At 39.6% G+C, this 26,240-nt stretch overlaps 1 protein-coding gene across 2 annotated transcripts; it reads left to right on the forward strand.

Moving 5' to 3' along the window:
• The first annotated feature begins 1,514 nt into the window (after window positions 1–1,514).
• Window positions 1,515–24,742, forward strand: LOC128368569 (rap guanine nucleotide exchange factor 4-like). 2 transcript variants are annotated; one of them, XM_053329415.1, is made up of 30 exons: window positions 1,515–1,582; window positions 5,655–5,797; window positions 6,695–6,783; window positions 7,996–8,142; window positions 13,246–13,318; window positions 13,767–13,822; window positions 15,673–15,779; window positions 15,897–16,018; window positions 16,402–16,585; window positions 17,007–17,091; window positions 17,813–17,873; window positions 17,971–18,047; window positions 18,620–18,766; window positions 19,179–19,273; window positions 19,404–19,489; window positions 20,085–20,163; window positions 20,826–20,976; window positions 21,077–21,165; window positions 21,279–21,306; window positions 21,399–21,474; window positions 22,036–22,182; window positions 22,329–22,426; window positions 22,663–22,788; window positions 23,099–23,277; window positions 23,723–23,813; window positions 23,930–23,980; window positions 24,074–24,161; window positions 24,253–24,317; window positions 24,445–24,499; window positions 24,615–24,742. In XM_053329415.1, the coding sequence occupies exons 1-30, from the start codon at window positions 1,515–1,517 to the stop codon at window positions 24,740–24,742; spliced, it is 2,991 nt and encodes a 996-aa protein (XP_053185390.1). The 2 variants fall into 2 exon arrangements, with proteins under 2 accessions (XP_053185390.1, XP_053185391.1); XM_053329416.1 differs by lacking the exon at window positions 13,767–13,822 and adding an exon at window positions 15,139–15,158.
• Window positions 24,743–26,240: the final 1,498 nt, after the last annotated feature.

Consider the following 26,240-nt stretch of genomic DNA (forward strand, 5'->3'; position numbering starts at 1 on the left):
TCCTCCTCCTCCCTCCCTTTGCTGCGGTCATACTGGTGACATGCTGCATCTCCACTGTCACTGCTGCTGCCCCTCTCTCATCACGAGCTGATAGAAAACAAGTGAAACTGACGCTGGTTTGCTGCTGTTCATACACCATTTCACATGAGGAGTCCTTCAAGGCCACAATAGTTGCATCTTGCACTGATCTATATTTAGTCACATCAGAGCCTATGAACACATAAGCAATATTCATACGCACTGATTCTATGCCATGTTGCTTTATATGGATGGCTTAATACTAACAATGCTCTGATTTGGCTGCTCATCTGGTATCTGTTGCTGTACAGAGCTGAGTCATGTGTCAGTGTAGGAGGATAAGGGACCTCATTGATGGGATTATGGGTATTGTAATATTATGATACAACTTAAATTTGGACTTTTTCTCAGTTTTAGGTCTTAAATAGGATTGACTGATCACACTTTCTTTCACTGCTTCGTTTTTCCCCCACATCTTGAAACCAAGTTGAACTTTAACTCCAAATATGAAGACTTGATTTTAGCAGGACTTCAGAGAGGATGGAGATACACGGGACAAGCTGCGATTTGCAACATAACATAATTTCCCCCCTTGTTTAATTTGACATGCTTCACTGCCCAAAGCAAATAATGCACTTGCGACTTGTGAATGAGTATGTGAGAGCCCTCTCGCAAATGAATTTGTAATTTGCAAGTGACAGTCTCTTGCTTGTAAGCAACGCCTGCACGCTGCGTTTGTGAAGCTTACTCCTGACTAGAAAATGAATGTTGTAATTGTTTAACTTCCATTACTCTGCAGCATGTAGTAGTGGTTTTCATAATGCTTACCCTACATTCACACTGCACCTTGCACACACTATGCTTGCTTAATCATTTGGTTTGAAACTGATGTATGGTTTCATTTTTGCCCAAAGGTCACACTAGAGCAGGACCTGAACTAATCAGAGAGACATTTAAGATGACCAGAGGGACACTAAGGGTGCACTTAGGGGATGCCTTGTCCTCGATCCCCCACCCATGTGCACGGCACTGGCATTTATATCCTTCAAAAGTACCTGTTTGTTCAAAAATAATCATTTTGTCAGTATTACCTCCAACAAATGTGATTACAGATTGCTCTACACAACAATGGACCTATTTTTAGTATTGTTCATAGTATTCCTTTTAAGGTATAGCCTACTCCTGTTTCCATATTATATCCTAATACCTTATAGCCACAATATGTAAAATGTGAATTATTTCTCCAAAGCACCGTTATGCAGTGATTTTGGAGCACAGCAGTTGCCCTCAAAAAGCCCATTAAGGCAGACTGACCTAAGTAATCTGCATGCCATGATGAAGGCAGCAACAGCAGCAGTCTGTGGTTGTGTGTGAGGCAGCTCGAAGCAGAGGGGCGGGGAGGGGGCGCAGCCGGAGCTCACATTCATTAACGACCACCAACAACCGGGAAGCCTCCGTCGGTAGCATCACAGCGCCTGTCGACACGGCCGGAGAAAATGGTCGCGGTGCAGACGTCCCCAAGCCTGTCCCCATCGGTGGAGTGGATCTGTTGCCTGGATAAAAGGTGGGTGAACACACACTCCACGATGCTCTTCACATGCTTGTGATTTCTCAAACCTTCTTCATTCATCCGCGTCAACGTGATTAGTCTGCGTGTGCAGTGTGTGAGTGTGCAATGATAACGCGATGCGCCTTATATATATTTTTTGGCATAGGCTACTGAAGATAATCGCCAGGTTTAGCGAATATTACCATATAGTCTATGAATATTACCCGCATGTCAAGTGATCTTAAAGGCTGCAGTGTTTAACAAAATGCACCCTGTTTTTATTATATATATTGTAATAGTGGATTAGTATCACCGCGGTCAAAAAGGCGTTGGTGGCTTCTAGGTTCACCGGGATGTCTCTGCACTGCATGGGCTGAAATACTGTAGATGATGATTAGACTCACATGGTTTATGCCTGTGTGCTTAAATCAAATAGTTGTACGTTTTTAGCGATAGAAATACCACTGAGTAGGGTGGATGTTAGAGATTTCCTGAGAATAAGGATTAGAGGCAGCTGTCTCCATGCTTGCTGCATGTGAGGCTGAGGTTTGTCTGGTCTGACTGAACAGGTTAGAATAACTGAGCAGCCAATTTACAGGACATTAACAACTCTTATGTTCATTTCCCAGTGCAGAAGCTGCTTTAAGATTTAGCTGGTTTAGAAAACCTTGTAGTCCAATATAATCCTCTTAATGTTAAAGGTCCTCTCCTGCAGTCGCACTGTGCCAAAAAAGCATAGTATCTAAGAGAGAGGGTGTATTAGGCGTAAATAAATAAACAAAATGAAAGGGCAGCTATGCACTAATCACTGAAGATGATACACTTCACACCTGAAACAATGCCGACCAACACCCCTAAGAGCTCATACACCCACACATACACTACTGTACATACCTCACTATGAGACATCCTCACGTTACCATGAGCAACGTGAACCTACCATGTTCTCTTCTCACCATCACCTATGATTATGCATGTTGATGTAAATAAAGTGTGCTAGAATAATGTGACATTGATAGAGGTTAGTATTATAGTATTATAATAATAGTAGTATTATAATATTTCTGCCTATTAAAAAATCATCATCAGTCATAGTTCTCCTAGCCAAAGGTGACTACTTGTTTGTTTTTGTCATAAAAAACAACCAAGAAACTCACCAAATATTCACATTTGAGAGGCTGAGCCACTAAATTTTGGTAATGTTTGCCAAAATGAATGATTTGAGCTGTAGTTGAGTGTGTTTGTTGTTGGATTTGGAGAATTGGAGAGGCCTGTGCTAAAAGTCTGTCTTATCTGGTCTTTAGGATGAAAACATCCACCCAACAGCAGGCTACATGCAGTAGTTGATGGGTGTCAGTGAGGACAGGCTCCATCGTTAGATTAGATTGGACAGGATCTCATTGTATAGCACTCAGTGCTCCTCAGCTATGCGCCTCTTATTTAATCAATATCCAGCAATGTGTGTGTGTGTGTGTGTGTTTGGGAGTTTTCATCTACAGTAGCTGTTGATGTGAGCAAGTGAAGAGCAAGAGGCGATGAGGGTGGAGGGAGATGAAGTAAAGAAAGACTAGGTTAAGATATGACTGTATCTAATGTATCTGTCCATAGACATTTATTGCCATTGAGTGTGAAGTAAGTGAGATATGATCTGTTCAGTGTTGCCTGGGGCAGGTGGTAGAGGGTCCAGTCAATACACAAGACACCAGCACAGATGCCAGATGAGGTTTATGTTCCCTTTACTGCAGAGCAATGGAAGAGCAGGGCGTTTTGGGCTTTCAGATCACAATAAGTTCAAAACAAAAGCAACTGCCAAGAGGAAAAGGTCTTTCAAGATGAATACATTGTCTCATACAAACAATTTATTAGACAATTTGCAGATATGTCAAGAGTGAGTGATTTATTATTTACTTAATTGTAGGCTGTGTTTATTCTGATATATTCAGTGTTTTTTACGGGTTCTCAGGGTGTTTTGTGGTGGTGCAGATGGGTGTTAAGAGAAGTGTGTACATACAAGAGTCTCAAGTGCTACAGTAATATATTAATATGCCAGCTTGGGAAATCTGTTTGTATTGACATTTTTGTTGGCCACTACAAATTAACCTATGATGTCTGGAATTTTCCAGATGGATGTTTCCTAAAACAATCTGCAGCACCTTCTGGTGTCTCTCCATTTCCTTTTCAGTATGTCCTGACAGTGGATTAGTAAATCGGCTAGAGTTTTATATCTCTGTGTTTGTGTGTGTGTGTGTGTGTGTGTGTGTGTGTGTGTGTGTCATTATTTGAAATTGAAAACTGAGATCTTGGCTGACATGAGCAGTGGGGGCAAAAGACTGAGGAAGGGGAAGGCAAGGAAGAGAGAAAAGAGAGATGGGGGGGGAAGAGTGAGATAAGGTGCACAGCTCTCAGGTCACATCCGGCTCACACCAATGGGGGAGGCAGATTCCTTTGGACAGGCAGGGAGCGAGCAAGAACAGGACAACAACTGAAAAAGAACAAGATAACAAGGCATTAACCAGGGGATTATAACTGACAGATCTTAACAGTTTCATTGCAGACAGATAGGTGAAGGGTGAAGCTTGTATTACCCATTCAACCTTGCAGAGTTAACCTCCCTGTCTCTCCCTGTTGCAGTGTGTGGGAGTCCACCTGTCTAAACCAATAACCCAGCCTACATAGGGATATGATGCTCTGTCGGAGCACCGAGGGCCAATACACAGGCAGGAGGTGGATGATGGGAGGATGAGTCAGACACAAAAAAAGAGAGAAAAAAGACCCATCTGTAATAGCCCTGAGCTCGTGGCAGATGTTGTGGGACTGGAAGATGTGTTGTACTGTATAGCCCTTTAGGCGTAGTCTGTGTTTATCTGGGAGTACCATCCTTGGTGCTGAGGACAATCCACCGCTCAGGGACACAAATGTGTGTATATTTATCACTGCATATATATATGTGCATGTTGGTAAAGGGGGAATCATCACTGCCTGTGAGTTTGCAAAGCAGAAGTAAAGGGATAATAATGGGAGGATGGTATGTGAGGGTCTGTTAGTGGTGGGATTTAATGGATGGAGGCAAAAGTGAATGCACCAGTAATGGAGAGGAGAAAATGGGTAGCTTAAAGAAGAAGGTCATTAGTTCTTTTCCATCTTGCCTATCATGTCCCAGAGAGAAACAGGCAAATCTTGAGAGAGGAGAGAAATGGATAGAGATTAGAGAAATGTTTAGTGGAGGCATACAAAGAAGAGAGAGCTGAGAATGAGGGAAGAGGAAGGAGATGAAGGAGGAGAGGGGATAGACAGCCTCTCGACTGCGAAGGAAGAAGCCCACAGTGCATTAGCTAGTCTGTATGAACACACACATACACAGTACACACATACACGTGTAAGGATGAGTCACTAGCAAGGGAAAATGAATGAATGGTGCTAACTGCATTGTGTTACTCTGAGCTATTTCAGCTCTGTAGTGTTTCACCACCACGTTGCAGAACAGAATGTTTAAGCTCTCAGATTAAACTTCTGTTTGTTCTCCTGTCTGTGCGCCCGCATGGATGTCCAACAAGATGTGCTTGTGCGTGTGTGTGCGCAGATTTAAGCGTATTAGAAACAGCACTAGTACAAATGAGATCTTACATCAACGCCCAGTGGGGGGTCTGGGCTGAGAGAAGTAGCGCCTGCAGCTCTCCACTGTCATTGCTAAAATACCACAGCACAATGAAGTCAGCATACACACACACACACACACACACACACACACACACACACACACACACACACACACACACACACACACACACACACACATAAATACATAGATAGCACCAAAACAATGAAAAGGACTACACTGTTGATTTTGTAAATATTTAACTTAATTGTTCACCATCTTCCAAATTAAGTTTTTGATTCCTATCTTACCCTTCAGGCAAAAATGGTCTCACTTGATGTAGATAATTATCACTATGAACAAGTTACATCATACATTTAATCAATTATGTTTAAAATGGTTATGTAGCAGTTCAGGCTGAAACATGCAATTCCTCTGGTATGGTTCTTAAACACCTCATGTTAGATCTGGTGGTTGGTCTTCTGTGCACAGGCCTGCAGAGCGCTCAGGAGAGGATGTGGATATTATTTTGACCAGACTGAGAGAAGTCAAAGCCTTCCAGAGGTTCCCACCACCGCTTTTACTGCAGATCTGTGCCTGTGCCTTCTATGAATGCCTGGAGAAAGGAATCACATGTATGTACATACACACACATACACGCACAGACATACAGTACAGTATACTCTATCATTATATAGTATGACAGTATATTGCTGTTTTTTGTTGATTTGACTCTTTGCATTCCAGTGGATCATACTTCAAAATACTGTGATCATTTTAATTAATGTGTACATACCACTCCATACATAAATAATGCAAACTTTATTTTTAACAGTCAGTATAGGATATCAATGTTACCACATATTAGTATTGCCCTGACGATTGCTTCATTATTGCATGATCTGTCACATAAATAGTCCCAGAGCTGAGGGTGACATCTTCAAAAAGTTTGTTTTGTTTGTTCAACTGTCCAAAACTTATTGACTTAAACAATGATTTGATTATCAAAATCGCTGTCGGCTATTTCTCTATCAACTAATTGATTAACTAACTAACAGTTTCAGCATTATTCCTTTTGCATGTAATTTTAGCATTATTTTTTTCCCCAGTTCAGCAGCAAATATTTCTCTCCTTTCCCACTGGGGATAGACGATACACATTTTCCATAATGTTGTTTCTATCATTTTGAAAAAGGTATCTTTTCTTATAGAATTATTATCAGCACAACATCAAAACACACATGTAAGTCATTCTTTTCACACCGGATCATCTAACGCTATCTAACACTGTCTGTATCTCGCAAATATGAGGAAGGTTTGAAAATATTGCCTACGATTTGAAAGAAAAAACATTTTGTAATCAAATATAACTGTATTCAAAAATGCAACTAGCAGTATTGTAAGACATTTCAACTTCAGCAGCAAACCAAATGTAGTGGTGATATACATGTGGCATAAGTGTGTTGATGAATGAGTTGATGTGCTGTGTGTCCACTAAGAGAAATGTAAATGTTGTTACAATACTGTACACAGTGTTTCGACAGGGAGACATTGGCACCAGCTGGTACGCTGTTCTCTCTGGCTCCCTAGATGTGAAAGTGTCAGAAACCGCCAACCACCAGGTAAGATCAGGTGTTCAAGTTCATGAATTTCAATGAATGAATGAATGAATGATTAATTGAATTTAGGTATAGGAACACAACTTGATGCATTCTGTAATTTCCTTTCTATTTTTATTGAAGATGCACCATTTTAATGGCAGCCATTCTCTGCTTCTCTTGTATTATTTTCTACCATAACCGTTTCTGTGAAGATCCAGGCTGTACAACTCTCTTGAATGCTGACACTGTTCTACTACATTAACTCATGTCTCCATGCTTAAATTTGCTGGAGCAAAGCTGCCACAGCACAGAAAACAGGTCCTCTGAGTGTTATGCTTTTTGCTACACCATTTATAGAAGAGTGTGAAAATAGGGTTATACCGAAGAATGACATGTGGGAGAGCAGAGAGGATTTGTTCCTAGTGAAAGATGGAGATAAGAAACCCTTTCATTGTGAAACGTCCTTTTCATGTATGTAGCCCTAAAGTGCCATTGGTGGCCTAGTTTCTGTGGCTATATTTGAAATGTCAGTTTGGACAGCTGAAAAGGTTTTCATAGCATTAAGAACACTGCTATAAATCAGTGGACATTACGTGTGTGTGTTTGCTTGTCACTAGCCTGTCCAATTATATCCAGCACCTAGAGATATTTTACTTAGAGTGTCAGGTCTCTCATATATGAACGGATTTACATCCATTGCCATATATTAAACTGTCTGCTTTCCATGTCTGTCCATTTTCAAATGCAAACCTTCATATATATCACTCTGCTACTCTCTCTCTGCTGTGTGTAGTCTCACAGCAGTGCTGATTGTCTCCAACACATGTATTCTCAAACAAGCATTTGTTCAAATAAATACAATATGTTGTGTAAGGCTGAAACTAACAATTTTAATTCGATTAATCTGCTGATTATTTTCTTGATTTAGAGAATTATCGTTTTATCTATAAACATTTCAGAAGAAAGTGAAACATGGCCATTGTAATTTTCAACAGTCCAAAGTGAAATCTTCAAATGTCTTGTTTGCCCTAGCAACAGTTTAAATCCCCAAAATATTCAGTTTACTATACTGTATGATGAAGAAAAGCCTAAAACTTTCACATTTTAGAAACTGGAACCAGCAAATATCTGACATTTTTGCTTAAGAAACGACATAAACCATTATTGTATTGTCAAAAATTGTCATTTTTTGTCACGTGATTAATTGACCAATGGCTGTTTGTTTGTGCGCAGGATGCTGTCGCCATCTGTACTCTGGGGATTGGCACAGCATTTGGGGAGTCCATCCTGGACAACACACCACGCCATGCTACCATTGTCAGCAGAGAGACCAGTGAGCTGCTTCGAATCGAACAGAGGGAGTTCAAGACCCTTTGGGAGGTGAGAGAGAGAGAGAGAGAGAGAGAGAGAGAGAGAGAAACTTTTAAAAAGGTCTGTGAGGTACTATATGCAGCTGTGAGTGTAAGCTGGAACTTCATTATTCACCATGAACTCTGTTTTGGTAGTGTACCTAAAGGTTTTCTATCTTGGAAAGCGTTTTCCCCTTAGAGTCCGTACTGTTGAGATAACCTTCTATTGTAGTTGTCTCTTTAACCACAAGAGGGCTGTCCACCATAACTGCCTTCGGTTCCACCTATTGGATACACACCTAAGGTGACATTTCTCAAAATGATTTTAAAGGTACAGAGAGGGTGAGAGAATGTGTATGTACAACACATACCTGTGTGTGCTTGTGTGTAATATTAGAAGACTATTGTTTTCACAGCCTGTTGTGGTGTATTGCAGCCTTTACAATACAAGGGAATCTAGAAATGATAAGTGCAGAGAATCCATGGCAACTTTTTTTTTTTTTTTTTTACAGTTCAGCTCAGATGCACATCACATCAAAAGACAAATCACTGTACCATCATGGATACAACAGAAAAAAACGAGGAGCTGTGGTTTAGGATTGAGACTGATAGTTGAGATCTAGACTTTTTTTATTGTGTTGGGCACTTTATTAGGTACACCTGTTTAACTGCTCATTAACACAAATGTTTAATCCGTCCATCATGTGGCAGCAAATTTATACATGTAGACATGATGATCAAGACGATCTGCTAAAGTTCAAACCAAGCATCAGAACTTTGGAATCCTTAGTCTGAACTGAGCATCGTTTAAACGCTATAGCCAACCTGAGTATTGTTACTGACCATGTCCATCCATTCATGATCACAGTGTACCCATCTTCTAACAGCTACTTCCAGCAGAATACATGCCATGTGACAAAGTAATAATCCCAAACTGGTTTCTTGAACATGACAATGAGTTCACCTTACTCAAATGGCCTCCAGATCCAGCCACCAGATCTGCGTCCAATAGAGCACCTTTGGGATGTGGTGGAATGGGAGATTCACATCATGAATGTGCATCCAACAAATCTGCAGCTACTGCGTGAAATTATGTTAATATGAACCAAAATCTCTGATGAATGATACCAATTAATTAAGGCAGTTCTAAAAGCAAAATGGTGTCCAAAGTGGAACTAGCAACATTTTAGAGAGGTTTAGACTTCCTCACTGCAGGAAAAACACAGGTGTAATTATAAACATTAATTATGGCTCCAGTCCAGTAACTTTCCATTTTCAGTAATTAACATCATTATTTATACCTGTGCTTTTGCAGTTATGACAAAAAAGTTAAAAGTAGCCTATTGAGATAAGGAATGTGAATAAAAAAGAAATATCTGTAGATTGTTATTTTTACAATTTAATGATAATGATCTAACTTCATGTATGAAGGAAAATCACATTCCTTTAAGCCATCAGCACATAATGGTATATGGGCTAAATTTGATTTGAAAGAAATCACAAATTTATAGCCACATTTTATTTCAGTAGTACATGCCCCAACCCCTCAACTAACAGTTGAATATCACATACAGTTTTTTTAATTATACAGTAAGATATCATTGAGGTCTTAGATATTAGTAAAATAAAAGTGCAAAAACAATTATTGCTGTACAGGAAAGTCTCTCTGTGACTCAAAATGAATTGTTTGAATACAGAAATAAAACTTTTTCGCTTCACAGAGCAATTTTAATATTGAAAAGTGAGCTTCTTTATGATGAGTATTTACAAACACACACTGCAGCATTCAACTCATTTTTGCCTTTATAGCAGGTAAAGGTTATGCACTGGGGTCATTTCAGTGAGTAAGATATGGTATTGATATTCCTGCTGCATATTAGTCTACCTCAGTATCAATAAAACACAATGCTGTGCATTGTACCAAAGAGAACAGAAGTCAATAATACTGTAAAGTAAAGGACTCTTCTCCAGAATATAAAAAGTCACTGTCAGCAGATGTATCAGATATTGCAAACTCTGCATAGAAACAATACTCAGCAACAACATGGCTTTGGCCTCGACACAGGCATCTTGTTAGAGAGTTTGCATTGTAGAAGCTGCCTCTCTGTGGGCGTCCTTGTTGACGTTAGACCTCTCCAAGGGCTCTTCATTCCCAGGGTCCCTTTCAGAGAGAGAGTCCCTGCAGAGCAGTGACTGGGTTAACTGTAGCTTCACAGTCAGAGTGTGTGCTATATTGTTTAATCAGTTGTTTTTCATTGTGTAAAGCAAGTGGCTGGCTTTTCTTTGAATTATAGGGCTCTTTTTGGCCCTACTTATATTGAGGTCAAAGGTCACACTTAAATCACAGAAATTATTTTATATATCAGCACCATAAAATCAAGCGTTGAGGCTGAAGGACACTCACTAATGTACACGTCTTGATTTCAGAAGTATTTAGAGCTGAACTAACTCAATAGGCCACTGTGAAACATAATCTCTGGAGTTTTTTCTACAATGATGACAAGGAGAAAATGGGACGATATTACGGCTCTGATGAGTAACAGCGGACAGATATCCACTCAGATTTTCAGTGACGCATGAATTGATTGAATCATGCATCACATCCTACATTTACTAAAGGTTTTGGTTATGAAGATTTTGGGCTCTTTTGTGTAATGTAAACTTTTTGGCACTTTTAATCCTTATGATAGTCACAGTAGAGCGAGAGAAGAAACATGGTTGAAATGGGGGCTGACATGTAACAAAGGTCTGTAATGTAATACCGCATATAGTTTTAGCCACTCTGCACCCAGGACGCCCTTTAAATAAACTTTTTCCATGAGGTCCAATTTTAGGTCACAGCAGTATTACAAAAACAGTTTTCATAATGAATCAAATAATATTGTGAACATTATTTGTTTTCTTTATTTGACAGTTAAAAGTGCAGAGAAAGACAGGAAACAGGTGTAGAGAGAGTATGACATGAAACAAAGGTGTGCTGCTGGAATCAAACCATCATGACAGTGTGACCCCTCATAAATGTTATTTTGATGGCTTTTCTGCTATGAGTGTCCTCTCAATACAAAACACTTTTTTTCTATCTATTAATGTGATTCATGGAAAAAAGGAAAAGAAAAAAGGCCTCTTTTGTCTAATCATTATTATTATCATTAGTATTAGTATTATTATTCATTGAGTACAGATTGGGTTTACAGATACTTGATACCTCCATTTTATGCCCTAGAGGCACATAAATGCGAGATAGGACAATAATTGGTTATTAAAGCATTTGTGCTATCTTATTATTGAGCTTGTAGTGTGTGTGTTTGCCAACTAAGTGCACTCAGCCTCCCTCTCTGCTGTCTATTTTAGGACAGTAGACATGGAACAGAAAACATAGCCTGAGGTTGTCCTCTTTTGAATCTTATTCAGCTCATAGTAAAAGGATCTTTGTGTTTATGTGTGTGTGCATGGACTAATTTGTGTGCATGTGTTTGTGTGTGGCGAGGACTATAAAGCTACAGGATGAATGCAGTCATGTGTTTGATGAAAGGATGAAAGAAAAAAGCGCTGTTCCATAATTCTCAGCAAGTGAAAGTGAGATGAATAAATGGAGTGTAAATGTGAAACAGCTTGTTGTTTTTGACAGATATATGTAAACGCACAGTTCATCAAACAGTTTACAGCTGATACTTGGCTGGTTGGTTGCATGGCCCTGGACTATGGTGGCCTGGTTTTGAGTGTTTCTCTTTCCTTATTTACTCCTCTGTCCCTTTCACTCGCTCTATATTTCTCTTGCCCACTTCCTCTCTCTTATATTGGCCATGTTGTGTCTTTTGCCAGCCTCTTTCCTTTCCTTCTGCTCCATCCTCTCCCTCACTACCCCTTTCTTTCCCTCCTCTGTAGCTTTCTTTCTCCCCCTGCCGCCCTCATTCTCTTCCTCCACTGGAGTAGCTCAGTCATACAGACACTCAGATCACCGTGGTAACCTGTGAGAGAAAGTGGTCCGGGTCTTGGCTCGACCACAGCGAGAGAGGGAGCGAGAGAGACGTAGAAAGAGACTCGGGCAACTGAGTGTGTGTGAGCGAGAGAGAGAGAGAGAGAGAGAGAGAGAGAGAGAGAGAGAGAGAGAGAGAGAGAGAGAGAGAGAGAGAGAGAGAGAGAGAGAGAGAGAGAGAGAGAGAGAGAGAGAGAGAGAGAGAGAGAGAGAGAGAGAGAGAGAGAGAGAGAGAGAGAGAGAGAGAGAGAGAGAGAGAGAGAGAGAGAGAAATGAAGAGAGCAGCCTGTTTTGAGCAGGATGCTATCCAGTGGCGTGTGTGTGAGTTGTAAAGGAGCAGAGGGCAGCTCTCTGGGGCTTTAGTCCCTCCAGTACTAGGCAGCTGAGTGTTTCACTTCAGGTGAGTTTGACTCTTCAACTGTATTAGTGTGTAGTCTGTGGTTATTTGCCAACAGTATTTGCAGTGTTCATGTGAGCTAGATAGTGTTTTACTCTGGTATTTATTTTTATACATTTTTGCCGATTTCTCACAAAATGGAATTGGCACGTCCCAGCAACTGTTTCTTGACATTGCGATCTGGATAACAGTTTTATTGTCTTCCTGGTTGTGTGTGAAAAAACATAGATAGGGATGTGTTTGTGTCTTTAGGTCAAACAGATGCTCGCTATGTCTCGCGCTTTCTTTGTGAGTGTGTGTGTGTGTGTGTGTGTGTGTGTGTTCCTGGTAGTTCTTAGAAGACATGGGAAATTACCTTGCAAAAGAGCAGTGACAGTGTCTCAGCTACAGAGATGTGAACACACTTTACTGTTGTTAACATCTGTAAGGACAGCATCTGTACACATTCAGCAGCTTCGGCTGTTCGCACTAGCCCTGGTTTGAATGCTTGTGTGTGGGTGTGTGTGTGTGTGTGTGTGTGTGTGTGTTATATAATGTTAGTTGTTCTGCATGTAAATGATCTTGGTTGTACAAAGGGCTTTGTTTTGAGGGGCATTTGCACTGTGTGTGTTTGAAAGTAACATTGTGTGACAGAGAAAGACGCAGGGAGAAATGTAATGGGTTTTAACCACTAATAGATAATGATGCCTAATAACTGCAGATACATTAAAATGGTTGAGGTGTAAATGCTCTGATGTATGTCTGTGTGTTTGGTCCTGCAGAAGTATCGTCAGAGCCTGGCTGGACTGTTGGCCCCTCCTTATGGAGCTATGGAGAGTGGATCCAACAATGATAGTGAGTAGATGTGCACACACAGTTGAATGAAAGAAACGCTGTGCAGTAAATGTTGCTGATGTGGTTCATTACCAGATCTGAGTGTAGTTGTTCAGGAAACAGTAAAGATAGTAATGAGGTCCAAAACTAAATAGATTGTTAAAAAAGGTTGTAAACAAGTATAATTATTTAAAAAGGAAACATTAGAGAATGGCATAATCCAACATGGACCATAATTTTCATTGAATTGTACTTTTTTTTTTTCATGGAATAAACGCACACATTACATATTTGTAATTTTAAAGCGCTCCATCTTCAATTTTAAAATCATAATGCTTGTTTTCAGCCAGATGTTTATCAGGAACATGTAAGTTTCACAATAAATAGGTCATATTTTGATAGTTTTGGAATAGAAAGTGTCTGTATCCTGTAGAAATCTTCCATTCTAAAGGAATATTTCTCTCCTTAGGACTCACAGACAAAGACAACATGAACTCAGACTCTGCAAACAAAGCTCATAACAAGGTAAATACTAACTCTTTGGACTTCTGTCTTGTATTCATATGGAAAGTAAAAAGAAGTTTAACGGCTCGCAGGCGGTCGAGTGGTTAGAGCGCATGCCGCGTACACAGCTGACCCCGGTTCGAGTCTCAGCCAGAGGTCCTTTGCTGCATGTCACACCCCCCTCTCTCTCCTGTTTCCTGTCTGTCTAGTTAAATAAAGAAGTCTGTGCTGAAAGAAATCTTAAAAAAAAAAAAAAAGAAGTTCTACATGGCGATTTGATCCGTTAAATAAACTGTATCCTTCCTCAGGGCACACAAAGCATGAATGAACCAAAAGCTCACTCAGTATAATGTAGCTTCTGCCAGAATATCTAGGGACTGAGCATTGAGGGTTGTGCAAGCATGTTTTTAGTCTGATGTTTGAAGTATTTAGTTAGTAGTTATTCTGATGTCGTTGTTGTTCATTGTCAACGTTTTGTATTCAATATTTGAAATCAAAAGTATGCTGAATGTAATGAACTGACCACTGTAAAATTGTACACCGACGCATACTTTCATGTCTGTGAATGATTGAGAATGTCAGAATGGATTTTGGAGGTGTGTGTGTGTGTGTGTTCTCTGAGCAGAGACAAGCTATGACTCACAGCTGTGATCCTCTGTAGTTATGCTAATACTGGCTAATGCATGCACATAGAAGAAAGATCCCATCTGCCCAATTAGCATGCCTTCCTTTGTTGTTTTGAACAGCAGTTGTGTGAATGTATACACATCTGCCCTTTTCCTCCGTGTAAGATGCAGGTGTGATCTATATAGGATGTGTTTGCTTGCATGTACTTTGTTTGATGCAGTTTTACTGATATGAATGCTATATAGTGTTATACTGCATGTGTTTTAATAATAGTGGGCAAACTGGAAATATTCTGACATAGATATTAGTGAACAATGCACATACAAATATATATGATACACACATTCACATACTTCACATATATCAATCAAGATTTAATAACTCAATTATAGCTGCAAGTGGTGATTCTGGGATTCAAGCTAACACATGCCGTTAAAAGTTGAAGGCTCCACCAAACTTAATTACAGATATCGACCAAGTTTGGTGATGTTTGGACAAACTGTCATTATTTGTGGCACCAAGCCCAGGCAGTGTTTGGAAATGTTGGGACCACCTTTTGAGCAAATTCAAAATAGATTTATACACCTGGTTCAAACTTATTATGAAATATATCCTGCATGTTTTATAATGATTGGACAAACAATTTCTAATTTATAGAGGAAAATCTATCCATATGGGGGTGACATATGAGGATTTGTCTGGACTCACAGAATACACAAAAAAACAGAACGTTTGTGAGACTTATGGTTCAAAAGTCATAAGCCAATAGATAAAGTTCCGTCTTATAGTGCCACCATCTGGCCGATCGGAGTTATATTTCTTGAGCAGCACTTCACACAACCTCCAATCTATGGGAAGAATCTTGTGTGTCTTGCCTTTACCGTCTCATGGAAATTTGTACAAACATTTCTGGAACCAGCACAAAAACACCAAGGTTTCAGACCTTCAGGTTTGAACCATTAATTATCTGTTTTTTAGGGGGATAACTTGAGTCTGTCCTGTTCTTTTACAAAAAATGGTATGATGATAATAATTATGGTGTTGGCTTATGTTCATGTAGGTCCATGCTAGAAACATTTTCCATTTCTGTGTCCACTAACGATATGGCTTTTTGTTTTCTTCAAAATATGTTGTCAGACTGATATTTCTCTTGCCTGTGTCCGTATAAATGTTACAGCCTGGAGTCAGCTTAAGTATCAGAAATTTTACCTCTGATGAGTTCATGCCTCTCTGATGTTCTGTAGATACCCTCAGAGAAGCTGCAGAGAGCGGGAAAGGTTCTCCGCAATGCCATCCTGTCCAGAGCCCCGCACATGATTCGGGACAGGAAGTACCACCTCAAGACATACAGGTAAGAGTGTTCGTCTGCAGTTACAACTGTGTGTGTTTAAACAAAATTATGAGTATAAATAGGTGAGCTATTTTAAATTTCTCTTCACTTAATATTCAAGCAATGTATATATTGCAGACAGTGCTGTGTCGGCACAGAGCTGGTGGATTGGCTGGTGCTGCAGAGTGCCTGTGTTCTCACACGATCCCATGCTGTTGGGATGTGGCAGGCACTACTGGAAGAAGGGGTACTTAATCATGGTAACTATCATTTTGGCTTTCTCCATCATAGTACACACATTACATAATTGTAGTGACAGACTGTAGTCTTGGAGCGCTGCTGAGAAGGAAAAACCTGGAAAATGTAATTCTTCACATATTCATATCCTTGTATTGTATTAAGTGCCATTCAGAGGATGAGTTGGACGCTAACTTTTGAGATTTTTAAGTGTCACAGATTGACACAGAATGGGCTTTATTGACTCAGAACATCAAAACACAGTGAAAGTATCAGTGTGAATACCAGAGTGGAAAATAATTAGAAGTTTTTAAGCATGACTATCTCTAATTGCTGAAAAAGGCATGATTGTGTTTTGTATGATTACCCTTCTTGCATTGACCCTGTGTGCTCGTTTGGTCTTCAGTGGACCAGGAGCTGGGTTTCCAGGACAAGTACCTGTTCTACCGATTTCTTGATGATGAAGAGGAGGACACACCGTTACCTAGTGAGGAAGAGAAGCGGGAAAGTGAGGAAGAGCTGCCAGAGACCATCCTCTTCCTTGTTCAGATCGGCCCTGATGCACTGCTGCGCATGATCCTTAGGAAATCGTCAGTAACAGTCAATAATAGTGTATTACTAACATTACACTAGTAATACAATCCACATGCACAACACCTTGCATGCTGTAAGCTGCACTTTGAAAACAAAAAAAAGACATTGATTTAATACATTTCAAAACATTAAATATATTTATAGTTTTTTCATTTCACTTCCACCTTATTACATTATTTTTTTTACTATTTCAGTTATGCAAGAGAGTTGGAAAATTTAACAAAATGTAGTCCACAATGAGCATTTATAATGAGTCACACTAGTATGTGAAATAATTTGAGCAAATTGTTTCAAATCAGCCATAATATTTCTGCATTAGAATGTGGCCTTACTAATTTTACTGCAGTGTATTAAAGGTGAAGTGCATGAAATCTTTATGGTGAGTTCATTCTGACTATCCTCTGTATGTGTCTGCAGGCCTGGTCAGAGGACAGGGGATGACCTAGAGATCATCTATGATGAGCTGCTTCACATCAAGGCCTTAGCTCACCTCTCTAACACTGTGAGTCAGCTGATCCACTTTTGTTTTAAAGAGACAGTACCAGTTTCCTTGAAGGCCGTTAATTCACCAGAACCACCTGTTACAGTCTTTTTGGTTTTAAGACCGGAGGGAGAGGTTGTTAACACTACAGCATTTCTATTACCAGTGGAATGGGACATAGTTTTACACATAATCTGCTTGTGTTGGCAAGCAGTCACCATGTAGAGGAGTCCTTAAATCCGCATAGGCCCTTACAAGAGTTTTTATTATTTTTAATTTATTATTACTAGTAGCTTATATTTACAGTATTATAATATTAGCGTATTATTTTCAGTCTCACTGACCTCCAGTCAGTGCTCCAACAATGCTTATAAAGTACAGAAGACATAATCTCATAACACGCCATGTGACGTACTTGACCATACTTGTGCACAACAGTTTTTTCAATCCAATAAAATACAACTAAAAATATGAATTTATGTGGAAAATTTGCAAGGTAATTTGAGTATATTCTGTTTTGAAAACATACAGCACAAGCAGATATAGAGAGCAAAGGTATATATTCAAGAGACAAAAATTATGGACTAAGGACTGTTAATTATGGACTGCAATGATTTCCAGGTCACTTTAAATAATCATTAAAAACCCTGATCTATGCATTTTTCTGTTCTCTACAATATTTTTGCAGTGCAGTGAAATCCAATATAATGAGAGTTTTGAAACAGTGTGTTCTTGTGTGCAGGTGAAGAGGGAATTGGCAAGTGTTGTGATCTTCGAGTCGCACGCGAAAGCTGGAACTGTGTGTAGGTCTTTGCTTTGTCCTAGGATACAATTTTTATCTGTGTACGTAGTTTACAGAATCTGTAGGTGTTATATGTGTTTGTCTTCTTTATCTTCCAGTGTTCAACCAAGGGGAGGAGGGCACGTCATGGTACATCATCCAGAAGGGCTCTGTGAATGTGGTTATCTATGGCAAGGTGCGTTTGTGGGCACACTTGAATGCATTCATCCACTTGCATGCTCATTCTGCGTTTGACACATGAGCATTGGTTTGTTTTTCTGCTTCATTTGATAATATTTCATCTGTATGTAATGGATTAATATGAGTAGCTCATGTCTGCATGGAGCAGACCAGCAGTAACTGCCCTGTGGGGCTGGGAAACACCAGCAGAGTTTGGCAAACTCTGCTCAGCTCACTATGACTCATCACTATGATGAAATGGCTTAAGGGATTGTATGCATACATGAATACACAGCAACACACTTCTTTATAACCAGTGTACGCGCAAACGTACTGCACATTTATTTTCATCTGCATGCATACACATCGATCACATACATACATACATACATACATACATACATACATACATACAAGCGCATACATGCACCCTTCACACACACACACACAGAGGCACAGATGATTCATCCCCTTTCTGACTTTTCTTCAGGGCTTAAGATGACTTGCAAACTGTGTTTTGTGTCTGTGTGTATTTGTATTTTGGTGAGTCTTTGCCTATGTGTGCAATCATGCGTATGTGTGTCTCAGGGGGTAGTGTGTACGCTCCACGAGGGTGATGACTTTGGGAAGTTGGCCCTGGTTACAGATTCACCTCGTGCTGCCTCCATCGTTCTGAGAGAGGACCACTGCCACTTCCTTCGTGTGGACAAGGAAGACTTCAACAGGATACTCAGGGTAGGCAGATCAGAGCTGGGCATTTATTCCCGACACAGATAGGATCGAAGTGAGGTCTCACACAGGTGGTCTCAAGCACAGAATGACTCCTTTTGGTCAATTATTGCAGTGACTTTGCAAGGTCACTGCTGAGTCAAAAGTCTTTGACTTATAGGATGAAGTTCAGATGAACTTCATTGAATACCAGCTTAATCAAGGGAAAGGAAAACAGGTCCGGATCCATTCATTCAGACAGTCTGAAGCATCATGCAACACCATGTGGCTGGTGTTACAATGACTATAGTATGATGTTTGTCTCCCTCCTCTGGCAGATGAGCTGTATTACATTTTAAATGCCACACTTTCTTTTATGACATTCAGTAATACTACAGTATGTTGTTTTGTTTTTACATGCCTCTTGTTGTATTTACAGGATGTGGAAGCCAACACAGTGCGTTTGAAAGAACATGAACAAGCTGTGCTGGTGTTAGAAAAGAGTCCTCGAGCCTCCACCCTGGGAAGCATCAAGTATGTGTGTATTTGATTGTGTGGAGTATCACATGCACAGTGTACTTACACACATCTCTGTCTCTATGACTCTGTCTGTCTCTCAAAAGCAGGCTTTTTCATATTCTTCATATCTTCTCACCTTTCACAGGTACACTGTGATATCAGGAACTCCAGAGAAAGTTCTTGAGCACTTCCTGGAGACCATGAGAATGGACATACATCACAGTGAACCAGGTTGCTAATCAGAAAAATGAATACTATAACTATAATGCTAAATTAATTATATGCTATTAGGCCTAAATTAATTTTGAATAGCTGGTCGAGTTCATGTTTTGTTTCATGAATGACATCTGATAGTGACAGCTGCTCGTTTAAAAGGCAATATGCTTTTTGATATCTACCAAAGAAATAAACTATGATTCACTTTTATTTTTCTCCTTTAACACAACGTCTTTATAAACTTGTATTATTCAGTTGCATGCTATGTAACAGATTTATGCCTAGGTGTTTTTACTCACTCTATCTTTATATTAAAGTTTTCTATTCATTAGTTTTATATAGAGTTTTTATGAGTTTCTGTGGGTTTACCCTCCATTAAATCCCTTAAATAAAACCTAAGCTGGATGTGGCAGATAGTACAGACACTATCAAATCCATTACACTGAAAGATGGATGGATATACAGATAAGCAAGATGAAATGGGTTAATGATGAAAGGCATTTTCACTACCTTTTGAACATCTTGATTCTTTTGCACTCAATTTCCTTCCTTTTCCCTCCTCTGACTCTCTTCCCTCTCGCTGTGTGTCTGTTTTTCTCTCTCATGTTAGACCCAGCAGTGGATGATTTTGTCCTCATGCACTGTGTCTTCATGCCCAACAGCCAGCTGTGCCCTCTACTCATGGCACAATATCCTTTCTGCCTTTCTCTCTCTTGCTTTGTCTTGCCTTGGTATATACTGTATTTCCTTTTTTAAAACAATCATTTCTTAGATACATTAGCAAATGTATAACAGTAGCCAGAATGTAATATAGAAAACCCCAGCTAGATAGGAACTGATATGGCCATTGTTTGTGCTATACTATAAGAGTTGTGTTGACTGCATCTCATATTGTGTAACTTATTGGTTGTGTTTACTGTATGGAAGAGCTGAAGCAGCACTGATGAACTGCACACTTCATCTTCACACCATAGTAACAAGTTGTAATCCCAGCTGCAAAGGTCTTGTCTTATTTGTCTTTATGGCAGAGTTGCAGTAAAACTGTCTTATGGATGATGTTGTGGACAAGTAACTCCCAGTTAGTGTTAAAGGCTGAGAGACCTGTTAGTCAAGGCAAACATTCCCCTAGTTATACTCAACTTAGAGCCTTAGAACAAAAATGTCAAAATTGCCATTAAGACATAGAGTAGAAGTAGTAGTTGTTATTTCAACCTTCAAGTGTGGTTGCTACCGGCTTTGAGCAGTGGATCAGTAATAATATATCGACTGGATATCATTGTCTGTCAGTGTGATGGCTGTATCAGGAGGATAATATCTACATCTTTGTATTTATCTTTAACCTTGTGTGCACCTACCATGCGGCATCTCCACCTGGCTCTGAACAGGAGAGGTTGGAGTACGCGCTCAACAGTAAGAGAAGAGTCCTCATTCTGGCCCTGCGCTGGGCCAACACACACACATACTTGCTACAGGAGGAGCCTGCTGCAATATCTTTCCTTGAGGTAAGCTTTCAAATGCATTAAATCACAACACACAACAATGCCTCTCCAGATGTATGTACACAGGATAATTTATGTTTACTCCTCCTCCTTGTTTCTGTAGGAGCTGTATGGAAGTTTATCAAATGATTCCCGGATGCTCAGAGCTCTGAAAGACTTGGTTCCTGACCTGGAGAAAGTCGTCAAACTACAGTATGTTTCTTAGCTCCTGCACATTAAACTTGCCCTGTATACTTTATGTCACAACTCCAAAACAAGTTATTTATTCTGTCATTTGTTTGTTTCCACACTTTAACACGTTGTAGTTCAGAGGAAGCCAAAGCCACAAAAAAGGTATGCCAAGACATATAAAAATACTAAACAACATGTTGCAGCTGCATAATGATGTGGAAGCTGATTACACAGTGTGTCATGCAATTTAACAGAAGACCCTTATACGACAATTCAGCGACGGAGAGGAAAGGCTACAGAAGAAACAAGCCATCAGGAATCAAGATGACAGTAAGTTGGAGTGTTTGTGTGATTTTAAAACTTCTTTTTTTATCGCTCTGGCAGTGGCAGGCCTCAAACAATAAGAGTATTTGTGTAAGTGACTGATGTCGATGTATGGCCATGAGAAGATACATTCTAATATTTTGGTGATCTCTTGACTGTTCCTATAATGTCACCATCATACCAAAGCCAACATTTATATTTGTATGTAAGAAATTACAAAATGTTATTGGCATGAAAATTGCTGAGGAAACATGTCTGATAGTTAAAACTCTGCAGGAGTCCTTTGAGAATATTATACTTGTCAGTCACCTAGAGTAGGAAATTGAAGTAATGTTTTTGGAATTAATATCCTTATTTTGCCAGTTGTGTCATTAAGTTCACATTGTCAGGTTTAATGGTCATTATAGCCTTTAGATACTGCTAACCAGGTTTTACACTTTCAATCCTGTGTTGTTTGCTGTGGACGAAAAAAAACATCTTCACGCTATACATTTATGTTTTAATGAATTCCAAATTAGGACAGATATCATGTTATGGTGTTTAATTGTTACTTATGTGTGTGTTTAGTCCTGTTGAAGGTGTACTGCATGGATCACACGTACACAACTATCCGAGTTGCTGTATTGGCGACAGGAAAGGAAGTTATCAGTGCTGTGGCCGACAAACTTGGTACCACTGACGAGCTCCTGTTGGTCCACCTCACCTGTGCAGGTGGTAAGAAGACAGATTATTTTAGATGTGAAAGAAAATTTCTACAGTTTGATTATCAGTCTTTGCAGTGGCTATTTGTAAATGAATATCCTGTATTTGAGTCAGCATTGGAACACATAAAAGCTCAAATCTGCCCATTTTTGTTACAGAAAAAATAATCCTGAAGCCTAATGATGTGTCAGTGTTTTCTACTCTGAGCATCAACGGTCGATTATTTGTCTGTCCTCGAGACCAGCTTGGCAGCCTGGTAAGAGACGACTATTATGACTGTTGACTTTGAATTGTTTTCTTTATCAAATATAACAGCATGTATTCTTTTCGTGGTTATGCTATGATGGTGATTACATATATATATATTATACTAATACATTTTATGTGTATAGTAAGGAAAGTAAAATTTGATGTGGTTGAACTTGTGCTCTCTATTTTTGTGAGTTCTTTGAATTTGCACAAATGTGTGTATTTGTGGACTGTGTGCAACAGACTCCTCTTCCAGACCAGGAGGGGCCCTCTACAGGCTCCATGTCTACTTTTGAGCTGATGAGTTCTAAGGACCTGGCTTATCAAATGACAATGTTTGACTGGGAGCTCTTCAGCTGTGTACATGAGGTAGCATACACACACTTACACTCATGCATACATATATGGTAGATACAACTTACTGTGAGTCTCTGTGAATGCATGGTCTAATGCTCATATATAGAAAAAGACCAATGTCCAAAATCATTGTTGGCTGAAGACAGTCTTAAAATATAATTAGTTAATGAACTCACACCATAGAGATGTGGCCTTCTACTCTTGTTCAGCATCGTTAGTCCTAAAAACAACCCTACAGGACTGCTGTTTGATAGATGCAGGGTGGCAGGACCCAGTGGATTTACTCTAAACCTGTTATTGTCTTCTCTTGTGTTCTGCCCAGCATGAGCTGCTCTATCACACTTTTGGCCGCCAGAGCTTCAGAAGAACCACAGCTAACATGGACCTGTTCCTGCGGAGGTTCAACCAGGTTCAGCTGTGGGTGGTAACTGAGGTCTGCCTCTGTGGACAGCTGAGTAAGAGAGTCCAACTCCTCAAGAAATTCATCAAGATAGCTGCACAGTGAGTAGGATCTGCTGGTGAATGTCACTCACATCATTTTCACATATTTTAACAGGTAGGCTGATTGAGCACTCTTTTTCAAGACAGTGTTCACAAAAAACAAATGACAGTACAAAAGTATAGACAAAAACAATTCACATCATTTACACACACAACAGACAAATGAGTTAGACATTAAAGAAAACTGTCACAAACCACTACTGCACTGTGTACCCTGTACCTCCTGCATGCCGACACACTACTCTGTAAAGTGTTAGGATGGGAAGATTCACATCGGTGCAGCTGCAGAGGTTCACAATGCAATTATCCCCATTAAAAAAAATGTGCAACCGATAATATGATGTTTAGATTGATTCCTCCTCTGCATTATTCTTGTTGGAATCACCAGGATTGATTATTTCTTCCTTGTGTGTGAATGTGTGTATATGTGTATATTTGTCCGTAGTTGTCGGGAATTTAAGAACCTGAATTCATTCTTTGCCATCATTATGGGGATGAGTAACCCTGCTGTCAGCAGACTGAGCCAGACATGGGAGGTAAAGCTAAATTAAAAACATTATGAATCACTATTATTAAATTGACCTTTCTGGATCTTCAGCCTGTACACTTAAAATAACTACATGTCACTGAGGTCTTCTGTTTTTCTTACTAGAAACTCCCCACCAAGTTTAAGAAGTTCTATGCTGAGTTTGAGAGCATGATGGTGAGTTGCATGTTAAAGTCAGCTCAAACACATTAAAAAGAGTACATTAAGATTAGTATTTATCTTCGACAATTTTCTTATGTTTGATGTCAGGACCCATCCAGAAACCACCGGGCGTACAGACTTACTGTTACCAAACTGGAACCACCAATCATCCCCTTTATGCCGCTCCTTCTCAAGGGTATGGCCATATACTGTATCAGTCACTGCATCATGTAAGAATGAGCTCTGAGATAAACATGGCAGTAGTTAAGTTTTGAATTTCTTTACAGATATGACATTTACACATGAAGGCAACAAGACATTCATTGACAATATGGTCAATTTTGAGAAAATGGTAAGTGTCTATGCAGATTGTAAGGGCTGTTTATTCATTTTGGGGATGTTTTGTGTTTTTAGTAGTTAGTCATACTGTTCTTCACTCAAGTTTGATGTAATATTATCATTTGTGCTTATTTCATCAGCGTATTATAGCTAACACAATACGGCAAGTGAGGCACTGTAGAAGCCAGCCTTTCAGTAAGTGCATATTATTTATTGGCACATTTACTTGGTGGCTTTACAAGCAGATTTTAAACATATTTTTATATTTTTTGTCCCCCTTCTTATTCTATTTCTTCTCTTGCTGCATTAGACCCTGAAATATGCCAACCTAACAAGAATCAGGCGGAGGTCCGGGGTTACGTTAGGAAGCTCTGTGTGATTGACAACCAGAGGGCATTGACGCAGCTCTCCTACAGGCTGGAGCCTCGGCGGACATGAGCCCCAAATCTTCCACCACCATCGCCTTCTCTGTGAGACTAGAACAACACACACGTTACCTGGATTAAAAAACAAAGAAACAAAAAGAAAAAAAAAACAAACCTCAACACAACTGGACGTTCAGTAGCAAATCACTAACATTATTACGGACTGCAGATTAAGGACTTGATACTGTGCCATTAAAAGCCTCTTCTTCCTGGACACAAACAAATTGTTCAACTACTCTCTCGTCGCTGTGTCTCAGCCCCCACACCGAGGGTTTATACTGACTGTACTAGCTGTTACTGTTTGGGACCTGTTAGATAGAACTGTAATGTATAGAACTTGAATCAGTATCCTGCATGACTGAACTTACACTTCAACAAGGTTTTGTGTTCTATACAGTGGATTTCTATCTAAGTGTCCTGTAATGTCTTGCTACCCCCAAGTGAGCCCTAGTTTACAAACTATTACTTTAGCTGCCTGTAAAGCAAACCTTTACTCTCCTGACGGTCCTACTCAAAAACCATCCAATCTGTAGTGCAATCTAGACTCTTCATTTTCCCTGACAAATATACAGATAAATATGGCGCATATAAAATCTGGAAGTACTTACTTATTTCATAACCTACATGAGTGTATCCAAGTCTTTGAGAGTATTTAGGATTTGATGTCCTTTGGGTGAATATCAGTGTCCTTTTAACTAGTTAGACACTTGAAAACTACACAACAGAATATTAGCCGGATTAAAGCCCTAATGGTGTTACAAGCAGGTTTCAAATCTGTCAATGTATTGTTACATTTTATTTTTCCATCGGAGTACTGTACAACTCCTGAAGATATATCATTCTAGATGATGATGTTGCTTGGTAGGATCTGTTCTGAGGTCAGTCGTAAAACCAAATTGTGCTCCTTTGTCTGTAAGACTTGATTTTGAAGCACTAATCCTAGAAACAAAATATAAAAGCAATTTATAATCCAAGGGGAAATGTTGTCATCTCTACCAGTTGTGTTCAGTCCGTGTAAATTTTTTTCTTTTTTTTTGTAAAAGTGGGTGTAGATTTTGAGTGTGTTCTCTTGACAAGTGTCATTAATTTTCCTTTGATCTCAGGAGCTTTTGATGTGATGGTGTGTGTCGAACTGCTGTGAGGCTTGCTTTTCCCAGAGCAGCCTGTAACTGTACTGTATGTGTAGTCTGCCTTGTAAATAAAAATAGCTAATTTAACAGTCCTAATGATTTGATGACATTTTTCGGAAAGTATTTTTTCCCAGCAAGTGGTGGAGACTGAGCATTGGTGGTGCTGATCTGTCAGTCTGTTTATACACTTAACTTCAATGAAATGCCTGCTGTGGGACTTTACTCTGACTTACATTTTTTAAATTTCCTGACATCACAGTAGGCATAAAAACTTCTCTGATACTCTGAACACTAAAGGAGCATTCCGGTGATTTCAGATTTGCTTGTCAGGAATGTTACCCAGCCTGTGAAAACAATTGTGCTATATCTTCTGTGGCTCTG

Source organism: Scomber japonicus, chromosome 12, assembly GCF_027409825.1.
Source record: "Scomber japonicus isolate fScoJap1 chromosome 12, fScoJap1.pri, whole genome shotgun sequence".
NCBI lineage: Eukaryota > Metazoa > Chordata > Actinopteri > Scombriformes > Scombridae > Scomber > Scomber japonicus.

Coding starts and splice junctions, on each gene's coding strand:
- LOC128368569 (XM_053329415.1), top strand. CDS start 1,515: ATGGTCGCGGTGCAGACGTCCCCAAGCCTGTCCCCATCGGTGGAGTGG. Junction 19,274..19,403: donor TCCACCCTGGGAAGCATCAA/GTATGTGTGTAT, acceptor CACCTTTCACAG/GTACACTGTGATATCAGGAA. Junction 21,475..22,035: donor CATCAGGAATCAAGATGACA/GTAAGTTGGAGT, acceptor GTGTGTGTTTAG/TCCTGTTGAAGGTGTACTGC.